The 15218-nt window shown below is 38.8% G+C and overlaps 1 protein-coding gene across 1 annotated transcript in view; it reads right to left on the bottom strand.

Annotated features, from left to right (window-relative positions):
- Nucleotides 1–14841, bottom strand: part of NOX3 (NADPH oxidase 3) — a 46271-nt gene extending 31430 nt beyond the window's left edge. The window contains exons 1-5 of the mRNA XM_050949713.1: nt 14794–14841; nt 14072–14167; nt 13755–13865; nt 12963–13047; nt 6479–6624 (exon numbers count right to left, since the gene is read on the bottom strand). Of these exons, the coding sequence (XP_050805670.1) occupies nt 6479–6624; nt 12963–13047; nt 13755–13865; nt 14072–14167; nt 14794–14838 (483 nt within the window). The 5' untranslated portion in view covers nt 14839–14841. The remainder of the gene's footprint in view (nt 1–6478; nt 6625–12962; nt 13048–13754; nt 13866–14071; nt 14168–14793) is intronic.
- Between the last annotated feature and the right edge of the window lie 377 nt (nt 14842–15218).

The raw sequence follows: 15218 nt of genomic DNA, 5'->3' as shown, positions 1-15218 counted from the left end.
ATAATAACCAGAACAGCACTGAAAAAAATCCACCATCATTTTGAGAGAGATAAATGAGGGGTGCTCAGTGGCCTATGGACTGTAAGAAGTATGGATCCGCTTTGTTCTTATTTCACTTTAACTTACATCATTTCAGGCAGCAATAGATGCTCCTGCCTGACGGCCTCACGTTCTGTTGCCACTGTTGTCTCCATGAGACATTCATTCTGACTTCAGGCTTCCAGAATTTCAAAAGAGCTGCAGACTACAATTGAGGATTTACCCTTTCAGGGCTCTAAGCTGTTCTCAGCCAGGATGGATGATGCTATGCACATACTGAAAGACTCTTGTGCAACACTTTGCTCACTGGGAGTCTACACTTCTGCTATTAAAATGAAGCAATTTAAACCACAACACTACCTGAGACCATTGTTCCATCAGAGGCTCCAGTAGACAGAAGATCAAGACCTCATAGACTCATAGACATTAAGGTCAGACCTTCTTGATGTTACCTGCCATCTTCCATGGCAATGGGCCTTTCTCACCAGACATCTTCTACCTCAAAGCAGTCATTTTGAATCTTTAATTGAGGACAACACACCAATTATATCTCCTCCTTTCGGGATCACAATGGTCCCTTTTGTATTGTACATGGCAGAAGATCATGTTGGAAAAATAGGTACTCAGTACACTGGATATGTAATCCAGTTCATCTCCCTTCCTTTCCCCAACCCACTCTCCCCATCCCTTTTCAGAGAGTCTTCTTATGAGACCATGTTACTTTAAGAGCTATGGATTGGGCACAATAGAGATGGGCATGATAGAGGATCCAGGAGGATTTTATTCCTGCTCCTTTGTGGTCCCAAAGAAATCTAGTGGCCTCTGCCCCATTCTAGATCTAAGAAAGCTGAACAAATTCATCAAGAAAATCAAATGCAGCATGGTCACCCTTGCTTATATTATCCCTTCCTTGAAGACTGGAATGCTGCCCTCAATTTATAAACGTATATGTCCATGTAGCGATACATCCTTCCCACTGGAAGTACCTTCAGTTTCTGATAGCCATCAACCACTGCCTGTGCATAGTGCTTCCTTTTGGCCTGTCATCAGCTCTGAGCATTTTCACCAAGTTCATAGTGGTGGTAGAAGCCCACCTTCATTATCTGGACATTCAAATATTTCCTTACATGGACGATTGGTTGGATCGAGCAGCATTAAGAGATCATGTCCAAACCAATGTCCTAGTCATCAGCACGCGTTCTTCCATCAAGGTCTGAAAATAAGTTGGGACAAATCACAGCTACAACCAACTCAGCACATGACTTTTATAGGAGCAGACCTCAACACCAGAACAGACATAGCTATCTTCCACAGGAAGTCTTCCAATCTATAGCCTTTTCTTTTCAAAAATCCTCAAGTTCAATCCAACAACAACAGTGCAAGTCTCAGCCACATGCCTCAGGCACATGATTAACTCTGCATGCCAGACTTCACCTCTGTTGACTGTAGTCTTGGCTTCATTTGTATATTGACTTTCTAGGCATCTGCTGGACATGCAGTTTGTGTATCAGTGCAAGTCCTGCAGTCTGGATTGGTGAATGGATCAGCAGAATGTATACAAATGAGTTCCATTTCTATCCCCAGAACTGATTATGTCTCTAGTTACAGATGCATCTGTCAAAGGCTGGGAGGCCCATCTGGGTCAACTTCAGGCTCAAGCTCACCTCAGGAAATTTTCCTCCATATAAACATGCTGGAGCTCAGGGCCATTCATGAGGCTGGCATAACATTTATTCCCACATCAAAAATTGGGTGATTCAAATTCTTGTGGACAATACGACTGCTATGTTTTACATGAACAAGCTGAGAGGGACGAGGTCATCTCAGTTGTGTCAGGAGGCTATCCTTCTGCGGAATCTATGTATTCAACACTAAGTTTCTTTGAAGGCCTTCCATTTTCCCCTAACCTCTGGCTGAGTTACTGAAGTCCTCAAATCATGATTTAAAGACTTCCACGTGTTTCTCAGTTTCTGAAGGGCCTGGTCAAGGTTTATTCTCCTGTGTCTGATCCTGTACCTATTTGGGATTTGAATCTAGTGCTTTCCAAATTGATAGTACCTCCCTCCAATCTATGGATATGACTTCATTATCTTTATTGTATATGAAGACTGAGTTTTTGGTGGCAATTATTTCCACCAGTAGGGTTTCAGCGATTCAACCTCTTTTAGCTTTATTGTCTTTTATAAGGGCCTTCTAGGCCACATCCTAAATTTATACTCAAGGTATTGTCAGCTTTCCACCTATATCAAACAATTACTCTTATGGTGTTTTTTCTCCAAACCCCATGTATATAAGGCTGAGGAGGCTCTCCATAACTTGGATGTTCATTGAGCCATAGTTTTTTACTTGGACTGCACTAGATTCTTCATCCCAGCTCTTTGTAAGCTATGCAGTGTCATCTCAGTGAATCTCATACTGGATCTCTGACTATGGCCTTGGCTACACTTGCAAGTTACAGCACAATTAAGCAGCCCCAGGTGCTCTAGCTCACTCCCCGTCCACACTGGCAAGGCATGTAGAGCGCTCTGACTCCACAGCTACAGCGTTGCTGATACTCCACCTCGGCAAGTGGAATAATGTTTGCTGCATCCCCGCTGGAGTGCCGTGGCGCCAGTGTGAATGAGGTGTTGCATTACTGCACTGTGATCAGCCTCCGGAAATGTCCCATAATCCCCTTAAGTCACGTGGCCATTCTTGTCATTGTTGTGAAATTGGCAGCAGGCATGTGGAAATGCCCTTTCAAAGCTCTGTTTTGGAGAAGCCATCTGCTTATCAGCTCCAAGAAAAAGCAAACATTTACTGTTTGCTTTGAGTGAGTGAGAGAGGGGAAGGGGAGTCTGAACTTACAAGACAGCATGTTGACACATCTCAGCACCCCAAAAATCCATTCTCTCTCCCTCCACATGCACATAACACACTCCCTGTCACACTCCACCCCCACTCCCCTTTTGAAAAGCACTATGCAGCCACTTGCATGCTTGAATAGCTGCCCATAATGCACCGCTCCCAATAGTGCTGCAAGTATGGCAGCAAATGTGGCCACGCCAGTGTGCTTCCAGCTGTCAGTGTGAACAGATGGCAGCACTTTCCCTACTGCGCTCTACGAAGGTGGGTTTAACTCACAGTGCTCTACATCTGCAAGTGTAGCTGTGCCCTATATCAAGCTCTGTTACAACCTTACTAAAGTCTCTCCTCCATTGAGAATAACTGCTCCCTCTTCCAAGGCTCACTCCTCTACATCAGCATGTGATGGGGTGTACCAACACCACACTGGGGCCAGCGGGGCCAGACCAATCACTGTGGGCCCAGGGGACCTCACCCCTCATGCCTGCTTGAAGAGACAGATAAAAGGAGGCAGCCCAGCTCAGTTGGGGCTGCCAGAGGAGAAGGAAGGACATGTGCTGCAGGCTCCTGTAGAGGAACCAGTGACTGCCAGGTTGTTGGGACTGTGGACCCAGACTGCGCTGTGAATGACCAGCCAACCTCGGAGACTGACTTGGACGCTGAACTGCTGCCAGCCAAGAAGATGCCTGAAATGGGCCTTATGTATTAGAAGCCAATGCTCAACAAGGAATTTTATGGCTTCCTAGACCCTGGGTTCCTCTGCTCTCCATCCCCTGCACTGCCACTAAGAGCCCTAGCTGGAGACTGCTCTGCCCAGTCCCAGGGGCTACAGACTGTTTGCTTGGTCTGCCCTGTCCAGAGAGTCTGATCCCTCAGCTACTATTGTTTGCCCCAGCCAGGAGGTTTGAGACTGAGCATTTGCTTTCCCACACTCCAGGGACTATGGACTGCTTAGTTACTTGGCCCAACAGTCCCCCCACCATCACAATGGTTTGACCCAACAGAGAATCCTGACAATTGTATGACCAACTCCACACTGGGCCAACAGGGGTGGCCACGCTCAATATCATAGAATATCAGGGTTGGAAGGAGAATAGACTATCAGGAGGTCATCTAGTCCAACCCCCTGCTCAAAGTGGGACCAATCCCCAGACAGATTTTTACCCCAGTTCCCTAAATGGCCCCCTCAAGGATTGAACTCACAACCCTGGGTTTAGCAGGCCAATGCTCAAACCACTGAGCTATCTCTCCTCTGTGACACAGCATTTCTGAGTAATGTCCCAATAGGTCACATATGCAAGGCAGCAGCGTGGTCTGTGCATACTTTCTCTACTCATTATGCCATCATTCAGACCCCTCTTGACAATGCCAGCTTTGGCAAGTTGGTGTTACAATCCCACTTCAGATGATCCAAAGTCTCTCTACCTGCAAAGTTACCTACAGTGGAAGGTATATATACATAACCTTTTTTTTTCTCCTTTGAGAGATTATTTCCCTTGGAGTAATTGTTGTTCTTTGAAATGTGTTGTGCATATATATATTTCATGACCCTCCCACTTTCCCTCTACTTTGGAATTATTACAGCCATGTGAAGGACTGGAGAGGGAAGTGGCAAAGATGCCCATTTTATGCCCTTGCCTCAAAGCGCAAAGAGAGCAGTGGTGCATGTGCCATCTAGTGTTACTGCTGGCATATCCAGCTCGAATGCACTGGCACGTGTGCACACACACCTACAGTGGAATGTGTATGTGCACAACACATCTCAAAGAACAACAGATACTGCAAGATAAGTAACTATTTTCATACTGTGTAACTGAAGGCCTAATGTGGCCTGCAGACCCTATATTACTGTGGATGATGCACAAGAATGAAAGAACCCAGCTTGAATTCCAGATCCCGAGTTGACTTTGTAGGGTTAGAATGAGAAAAAAACATATTTTTACTTGTAAAGTGAACTTATTTGATATGGAAGTGCTGGAGAGATGATAAGTTCCACAGTGCCATTTTTAGAGTTGAACTACTCTCAGATGTTCACACTTGACAGCACAGAGTATATTTTCAAACTGGTGTCTGAGATGAATATGTTCAAATCCTATTACATGTGAACAGGATTGATCTAGGTGACATTTTGACCATTTACATCTCACTGGCCAGTTTGAATGTTGAGATGAAACAATGAAAAATGTCAAAGACTCTTCGTGCGCTGCTACTGCAGAGGCATAACTAAACTGAAAAGAATACTTGAATTACTGCTCTCAGAACTTTCTTCTGTAAAGGTGGAAGAGATCCTTTGTTTGAATGTATTCAGAAAGACAGACTTATCCAGAATGTAGAGACAGATGCAAGTGGGCAATAAAAGAAATGTAATAATAATTATCAAAAGGTTAAAATATAGGCTACGTATATTTAGTTACCATGTAATTGCCAGGCAAGTATATTATTATTTGAGAGGTTTGGAAAAGTCATCAGGAAATTTACTTCAATGTTTTTGGGAGAGTAGGCTTACCTCAGAAAAATGGGAGTAAACCACCAAAGGGTGTTGGGCCCCTTCTGAAAGCTACAAATTCTTCTTCAATCAGTGGTGAACACTTCACATGTGCATCTGGTGACTGTGGGTAGAGTGTTCCAGCAAGGGCTCTAAACTCTAGAATTTGCTTTACCCATGAGTCTGAGAGACCTGCCAAGTTCGCCAATGTTCAGGTAAAGGCCATGTATGTTCAGGCCTTTGATGCTAGTGGAGTAGTTCGTTTATTTGCTTGATGTGTATGAGATTTGATTTTTCTTTCTTTTAGCAGATGTCATTGAAAAATAATTAATACAATAATATCATAACTTTACACTTGCAAAACAATGTAAATACACAGATTTATGCTTGCCTTCCACCTTCAATTCAGATGCCTATTTTCCCATTCCTGGCTCTCTACTTAGCACCTATATTTCTCATTATATTTGAAGTATGTGACATTATACACAAGCAAGCAAATAACACCAGTGTGAACAATGGTATAAAGCAACAACTATAAAAATAAAATCAACTAGCTGCAGCCTGCACTCATTGAGGAAAAAAATCTACTGTTGTTTACACTGGTATAAAATCAAGAGCAAGTCCACCAGAGCCAATGAAGTTACTCCTGATGTACACCAATTAACAAAGAGTAGAAACTAGCCCCAAATTAAGGAAACCTTGCAAAACCACTGTGAGAGCCTAACTCTAGCTGTGAAAGAAGTTTCATTATGCACTATTTTTTTTTTATTTTAAAATATTGTTCTCTCTTTCTAGTCAGAGGTGGTTAGCCATATTTCATATATCAATAGCTTACAGGTTTAATAAATTTTCAACTAATAATGCTCATCATCTACACCCCACTTATCTCCTCCCTAAACTAATTAAAATAGTAAACGCATTTCTCTGAGCTGGAAAACCTGAAAATTGCATTTTTGTAGCTATTGCTTTCAGCTGAAATTCAGGTTAATCTTTGACAGCATCTCCTAGCTCTGCTTAAAAGGTATTGAAATATAGTTTTATCAATAAAAGAACCTGCAGAGGACAATTTTTCAGATGAGGAAAGCCAGCAAGCACCTAATGACAACTTACCACTTCATAGCTTCTAATTGGGTTCAAGTAGCTTTCATTTGGTGTTTTGCCAATGCCAGAAAGTTTATTCTGCAACCCCCCTGCTTCCTTCGATTGACTTATATGATATCGCTCTATGTTGACCAGATGTGCAACAATATGGATGACTGTTTGAAAGAGAGAGTTATGCAAACAGAAGTTAAAGTTGTACATTTAAACATGCTAGCATCAATTTTATTAACTATGACATGAAACATTTAAAAAGTCTCTTTGTGGATTAAGATCTTTACACAGTAATCAACAACAAAAATAGACTTTTGTCAGCGTGTAATACATGGCAACCATTTATGTTCAAAGTATAAAATGGAATAACAGATTCAACATGATTTTCCCATGTTTGGGGTCCCGATGATGTCATTTCTTGTGTTCCCAAATGTACTGCCCTTTAGCTTTTGGTGCCATGGAAAGGTGTGCTCTTGAAAATAGGAATGATACACCATAAAATTGATTGGTTTCACTCAAAATTAGGCATGTTCTCTTGCTAAAGTGTTTATGGAGCCTTTCACTTCAATGGTACGTATGCAAATTTTACTAATGTCAGAAGTAACACATAATTGGTGCCACTTAATAAGTGGCCATGATGATGTGTTTTCAGAGGTCTTAATTCCTGTTGGACAAAGAAACTAGCACATCACAAAATGACGACAAATGCAATGGGTGATTCGAAATAATCACTATTCCCCCCAATAAGTGAGTCCTTCAGTGTCAGGTTCAGTTAGAGCAGCATGGGGAAAGCCTACATTGCAGCTCCCACTGCTGTACCTCTTCTGTGAAAAAGAAAACATCAAATTTTCACTATAGTTTATTTAAGACATTTAGCTCTAATCGTTGTAAAAATGTTATTTGGTATCAGCAGCACATTATTCTTTTCTTCTACCATAATCAGAGTTCTATTCCCAATGCAAACACATCCTACCAGATTTATGTTTTGGAGGCCTTACTAAGAAATCTACTTAGACCTAGAATTTTCTTCCTTCTGATGGATGACAATCACTCCAACTTGTACCCGACAGATATAGCACAAGTCTGCTAGCATGAGCCAGACTGTGCTTTCCTGGAAATTACTTTGTGCAAGATGTTAACATACAAAATATAATCCTATGGAGAAAAAATATTAAAATTCAAACAAATGCATTCAGAATGTTGGTTTCCCTGAATCTTCTATGATCTTAACTACTGGCTTGAGTTTTATTAGATTTGTGCTTCTGATAGTTTCTTGTGTGCCACTAGGAGAAAAAATAATTCAATCTAAAAGTGAATTATAGCAGGCTAGTAAGAGTAATGAAAACTTCTAATTTCATTTTTCAGAGTGGTTCCTTTAATGCACAATAGTTGTAGCAAGGTAAAAAGTCTGGCACCAGATACCTTGCCATTAGCTAAAACATTTTATATCTCTACAGTGCATTTTGTGGAGTTTCCTTAGCTCTACAGTGTGTGGAATTTGCTAAGTACTTTCAAAAGCCACTGTACAAATTCCTGAAATTTATGAGCATTTTTTATTGCTTCCAATTTATTCATTATGGGTACAGAGCTTAGAATGCTTCATCTATAATTTGTTTTTACCAGTATTTTCCCACCGCTCATGAGTAAGCATATACTATGGGCAAAATTCTGCATTCCTTACTCAACCAAAATTTCCTTTGACATCAAAGGGGGTTTTGCCTGAGTAAGAGCTGCAGGATTTAGCCCTTTTTATTAGTAAAATCTGGAACCTTAGAAATGGTATGCAGGTGTAGTAATTTGTATGCTAGCCTTTACATTTTTCATCTAGTCCACCACTGAGTTCAAATCACATGCTTTTATTGTGGGGACAAAAAAGGAAGAGGCTGCAGTTAGAGTTCAGTGTCCATAGTGCATCTTAAAAATCATTTAAAAAAGGAACAAAAAGAAATGTAATTTAATTACATTCTTGTAAGTCTGGTCAATTTAGTTAGTCTTATTCAGCCAATTCTGCTGTCAGTGAACCATACACAGCTCTCATTGAACTAAATAGAAATTGCATGTGTTTATCTGAGGACATGTGCTTATCTTTCTTTTTCTGCATGCCTGCCTAGGATAATAATCATTTTGAAGTTCGTTCCTACTAATTAACCATCTTGGTATTCCCACTATTATAAACTCAAAGGGTCAAAATCTTGTCCTTTGTAACCTCACTAAGTCAGTGGTCTTGCATAAGTCTGGGAATGCTTCAGCAAACTGACCCTAAGTTTTGTAGCAGCATCTCCTTCTCTGCTTTCTGTTGTCACAGGATTGTTCCTTTTGAACGTCAAGAAAAATCAAAATCATTCCTTTTAATATATTAAATTATGAACCTGTGTAATACAACCAATGTATAAGCATACTGAGCCCAGCACACTATCTGATATATTTTGATATTAAATTCCATACATTCTCAATTTTGGATTTTTTTGTTTGTTTGTTTTATTAACTTGTTCCCAATTTAAAGTTTTGCTGTATAATAAAGGTGAGGGATGATGAGAGCTTTGCATTATATTGTGCTCAGAAATACTAAGAATATAGAATCTCGTCTTCCCTGATTTTTGCTGGAGGACTAAGTTAGGACTGGAGATAGGGTTATTTTAGAAAATTCAGGGTAGGTTTTTAATATTAAAGATAAGCAGAAAAAGCCAACCCTTTCAGACTACCTTTATGTCATAAAGAAGTAAAAATAAAATATTTTTTCTTTCTTTTTCTTTTGTAGGTTACCTTTAAAACCAGCACTAATATTATGACACTCTAGTTTCAGATTTTAGGTTTTTTTAAAGAGGAGGGAACTGTAAGATTTGTAAACATATAAATTTACTTTCTTTGAGGAAGAAAATGAATGTGAGAGAAATTGTCTGAAACATTATTTGCTCCTCTCTTATAAAGATCTTTTGGTTCCAGTCACTATTTTTTGACTGAAATATCCCATGTGAATTAGAATATCTTGAATGATCTGTGTGGATCAAGTTGAGAGAGTATGAAACTACGATTTTATTCTACAGGTCTATAGGGAACATTTATTAGAAGATGAGTAACTCCTAAGCAGCTCTTATCATAGACAGGTATGCAGAAAGGCAGGAAGCCACACTAAGCAGAATGCCCTTTATTGAATTTTCAGTGATGCCCTTTGATTATAGATAGCATTGTTGCCTCTCTCTTTTTCTTCCAACTTTCTACTTCCACCAGGGTCTAGTTACACCTAGCCAACTGAAGCCTACATTGAATTTGTATAAGAACTGATGAAAAATTAAAGATGGAAACTTAGTTACAAACTTTTCCCAAGACCACAAAAACCTCTACCAAGATAGTCTACTGTTTGAGAAGTAAGATAATAGACAAGATTAATAATATTGCTCTGATTATCTTTAGTATGCTACTAAGTGAAAGTGCTAAAATAATAATTAAAAAGCAGAGACAAATACTTGTGATATTTTATTATTAAACAAAAAGTGATTTCCAACTTTATATTGTTCAGATATCAGGCTCAGTGATTTGATCTGCAAATTAGTTTAGCTTCCTACTGCCATATTTGAAATCATGGGAGAAAATTTACTTGTTAGAACTAACTAGAAAATTTCCAACAGTTTTGTGGGGCACTTGATTATTTATGCACGTACTACCTATAATGCTTTTTAGCATACAAAAAGAATTTGACAATTGTGCCTGAAATGTTTCACATTTTTCTCTGTACATCATCTTAATATTGCTAAATATTATAACAAGGAACTCCATATACTTATGGGTAACAGCTTATAGTGCAAACAGATAAATGTGATTTTCCACACAATGTACAGATGTAGACTAAAAGTTTAGTATTGGGAGTTTTCTGTAGCATTTCATTTTGTATTTTAAACAACTGAGTTTCTGGCCCTTTTTAACACAAAGGATATCAGCATGAACTCAGTATTTCCCCAAAAAAGTATTTTTCTCACTTGTTTTTAAAAGGACACATGAGTTTATAAGTTGTAATGTTTCATTATTCAGATGTCCTTTTGTTTTGATGTATTCTTTTTTCAATTTCATCATCAGTTTCCTCCTATGGATAGTCAGGATTAAGTACTGGCTTTCTGGCACTTGACATCACCTGTTGTTCGTAAATCTCTAGAATTACTGAAGTTATAAAGTAATCACTTTTCTGATAACCTTGCATTTCAAAAAATGTCCAGTTTAACACACTAGCAAACATTTTTACACTAATATAAAAAACTAAAATAAAAAAGGCTTAATTGACAGTGCAATTTTACTCACATTTTGGAGCATGACAGAAATGATACATTAAATAGAAGTTGGCTGATTTACAGTGCTGGGTTGATATGTTAATTAAAGGAAAAAAAGTTGCATTCTCTAGCGATGTGTTTTATGCTGAAAATGAACTCTGATAAGTGAATGGACATGACAGATAAGCAAGTCAGCCTAATATACTAGAAAATACATATTCCACCTCCTCTGCCTTCCCTTCTGACTACTTTAACATCACATCCGAAAGATAAAATTCAGCTCTTGGATCTTAATGGAGGATGCTGATTCCATATTCTGCTCTCCCTCCATAGAAAGATTAATGTCAGATATACGCATGGGAAAGTAGATCCTTCATACAGAAAGACCAGAATATTAGAATCAAGATCAACCATGACATTCTGAGAAGAATTCTGATAGTAAAATTTGCTGTGGCTGTAGCAACCTTAACTAACCCCTTCATTTCTCCTGCTTTAACTCCTCCCCACCACCATCACAAAGATTTAAAAATAACAATAAAAAAACCAAGTGAAACCCTGACCTCATTGAAATGAATAGGAATTTTGTCATTGACTTCAATGGGTGTGTTGTTTTATATTCAAGTAATCCACTAGTTTTAATGATAATTCATTGCTAGTAATTTAACAATAGTCTTTATTAGATGCATAGTTAACATATATACAGAACATCTTAACTCAGGTCAGTCCATCAGTCTAACCTAAAACCAGCAGCCTTCTCTGGCTGTCATCTCCCACACCCTGAAGATTCTATTCATTATCTTAAGTATAAATATCAATCGAGTTTATACCTAAAGTATTATTATGATAGAGGATTGCACAAACTACCTTATTTGAATCTGAAATATAGAGTATGTATCTATACTGGTAGAAATTGTGCTCAGAAAGCTCAGTGGGATCAGGCTTTCACCCCAGAATCCTCATTAAGCTAATAGCATTATGGTTAGTGAAAGGATAGCTATAGAGTATGGTGTGATGACTTTGCAAACTAGATGACATAATGTTAGTAAGGGAGCGACTATAGAAAAATAGACTTTGTTAAATTTCTGAGCATGTCCAGTCTGAGCTAGGTGTTTCCAGAAATCTGAGCAAAGTACTCGCACAATATAATGAAAATGCTATGCTGCCTCTCCAAATATCCTTTTGTAAGGCCAACAGACCCCACTTGTAGGCAGGTGGGATTGAATTGGTGGTCCCTGGAGCTTAGTGCATGAGCTAAAAGTCTTATGCCTGTTAGCTAAGGGTGTAGAGCAGACTCCTTAAACTCTCTCTCTCTCAGTGGTTTTGGTGCCATTTGAGGGGACAGAACATCACACCCAGAAAGTGTGTGGGTTACACTCTCTCAAGGATTTGCTAAATGTTACTGAAGTCAGGTCTTTACACTAGGCAGGAAGTTTCTAAAGCTTGATGGAGCTATTAGAACCTTTAGGCACTATTGCAGCTGAAATGTTATTAACTCTACCAAAGCAAAAACTAGAATTTTGTGCAGACTATTGGCCAGCAGGAAGGATTCCTGTGATATTTAAAGTTTCACTCACTAAATGGTCATACTGGAGCAGTGAGTGTATCAGAGCTTTTTATGCGGACACAGCAGCAAAATGAGGACAAACACATGCATGGAATTAAGCAGCAGGCTGCAACTTTTATTAGACTTTAACACAGCAGAGGAGCGGTACTCTCCAACCACTCATACTCTCCTATACTAGGCATTTAACTGGCTCTAGTGCAGGGGCTATGTAGCTCCTTACCCTATAACCCACAACTCAGGGTAGGCTGTCCTCAGGACTCCGTTCTCCCTGAGTGCTAGCACTTTCTCTGCCATCAGGAGGATTCCATGAACCCAAGGCCCAACACCAAAATCCCAGGTCTTTTACCTCTGGGACCAGTTCATTTTATTCTCTTAACTGCACTGGAAACCAGTGCTGAAGGATGCTCCTCATGGCCCCTGTGCAAGGTTAAATCCTGGGAACTGGGGAATGCTGGGCAATCTGCACCTGCTTCTCCTCAGCTGGCTAATGGGTGCCAGAAACTGCCAGCAGGAGGAGCTACCTAGTGTCCCTTAATCTTAGTGGATGTCTGACCCTATCAAGTTCCTCCAACCTGTTGAGGCAGGTGGATGGCATACAGAGATTATAATATTAGGTAAAATCACTATATCATTACTAAGCGACAATTGAAAGACAAACCAGGAAAAATAGAAAACTTACTTGCATTTACAGCTATTCCATAGGCAACTATCTTATGAAATGTGAGGTTTTTATCAAGTTGTCTCCTCAGTGCTCCTCTACAACACTTGGCAAAAAAGCAAAATTCATTTTACAAGTTATAGTTAATTCAATTTACTATTTCCAACTCACACAGAGGGAAAAGGGGATGGTGAGTTCAACAGCTATTTTTAATTTTTTTTTAATTAAGCAATTGCATGCTACATATTGACATGATTTATTCAAGTATTTCTCACAGGGATTCAGTATACTTGGGGGTTTAATGGCAGAAATCAAGTGGAAACCAATTATTGAAGAAGGTCTTGATCATGTAAGTTCTTACATAGTGTATAAAGAGTGTGCACATTATTACAGTATTGCCAGCTCCTGTGATTTTATTGCAAGTCTAGAAATATTTGGGTTTTTTCTTAAAGCCTTGCCTCCTGGAATCACGTGAGTATGTGAGAATCTCAACTTTCATTGGAGTCATGAGGCTTCACCTGTGTGTTCCTCACTTTGGCCTTCATCTTGCCACTAGACAGGAGTAACATGATGGATACACAGCAACGTTCTCCATTAATGCAAGTTGAATTCCCCTGTACTCCTTGTCTACACCGTCACATTTTACTTTGTGATTATAGGCACAACACTTCGCATCACCGTATTATGCAGAATCTAGCCCTAAATAGTGTTGCCTCTAACAATTACATTTCTTTGAATTTTTTTATTTGGATAACATTGATGAGCTATAGAAATTAGAGAAAATAATACATGGATTTCAAAAACTGTACTTACAATGCTTGTTCCTCTTATGAATGAAATAAGGTTTCTACTGACTGGTAGCAGGATTAACATGCAGTTAAAATTAAGGCATGTTGCAGAAGCTCTCGCCCAAGCCAGTGTTGACTGTACACATAATGGTATAAAAAATTATATTATAAATGTAGGGATAGGTTAAAGAAGAAAGGAAACATATTAAAAAGCAAGTCTCTCACTAGGAAAAATTACTCAGTATCAGCAAAAGTACAGTACAGTACAGTAGAGGCTAATAAAATATGCATATTGCAACATTTTCCTTTGAGAAGGTGCTTAGCAGTCTAACTCATACTTACACCCAGCATAACCCGTGTATAAAGGTAAGCATCATCTTCTTCATACCAGTGGAATGTGTCAATAAACAGATATAAATTCAATCCCAGCCACACCAGCTACAATAAAAATGGGGGACGGTTAAGTAATTAATATTTTACTGCATATTAAATCATTTGTGGTATTCTTTCAAAAGGACCTGGAGAGTATTTCAATACGAGTATGAAACATAGTTCTAGAAGATCACAGAAGTTAGAAATGGAAAATACCTATCAGACTGAGTCTATCTTTTGGCAAATGCAGCATATAGTCCCCCAATAGAGGACATATCATCACAAAATAAATGTCAGATAGTACACTTGTTCTTAGGTATAAGATGTAGCATGGTAGTGTATGTGTTTGCAAAAGGCAATAACAATGAAAACTAAAGACTTCCAGAAGTGAAAAGAGTTTGGAAGGTTGAGGGAACTCCCTTACCCAAAAAATCAGAAAATAATTCAGAGCACAATTTCAAATACAATTATAAACCACTGTTCCCTTAATCTGAGAAGTAAAATGCTTAAAAAAATACAGTAAGACATTAAATTGTTTTAAAGGCTATTTATAAAAGTTGTTGAATATTTTATACAGGTTTTACATTTCACTTGTTCACTTACTGTAAGCAAACCATAAAAAACCTCGTAAACAAGCTTAAAATACTTATATATAGCCAATTAGTTTTTTTTAATATTAAAGAGATACTTACTAAAACCAGGACTGACAGACTTTCACTGAAAATCCAGCATCTCATCTTGATTGCCACTCTTTTATGTTAATAGCAATTCACTCTTGCATTATATCATAACCTGAGTTCTCAGTACATTCCTCAAGGTTTTCTACTAACTACTTTTTGTCTTGAGATCTTAATAAGCACCTACCGGGAGCTGCAGCTCTCTCTAGGAATTTTCTAATTAAGGACTTCCTGCTAAGAGCAGATCACCAAACTGACATGCCTTATGACCTGTCTAAATACAAAGCTGCTCCATGTCCAGTGATTCCTCTTTCAAAAGTTATTTTACAGAAAATGAGAGCTGGGTTCATTAAATTATCCTCATTTACCATTCTGGGTTGGCTTTCACCACAGGTTCAGAAGAAATTAACATAATTCTTCATGATGCAAGTTGTTAAAAT

The sequence above is a fragment of the Gopherus flavomarginatus genome, chromosome 4 (assembly GCF_025201925.1).
Source record: "Gopherus flavomarginatus isolate rGopFla2 chromosome 4, rGopFla2.mat.asm, whole genome shotgun sequence".
NCBI lineage: Eukaryota > Metazoa > Chordata > Testudines > Testudinidae > Gopherus > Gopherus flavomarginatus.
Note: the sequence above shows the minus strand (reverse complement) of the source record. Positions and strands in the feature narration are given on the sequence as shown.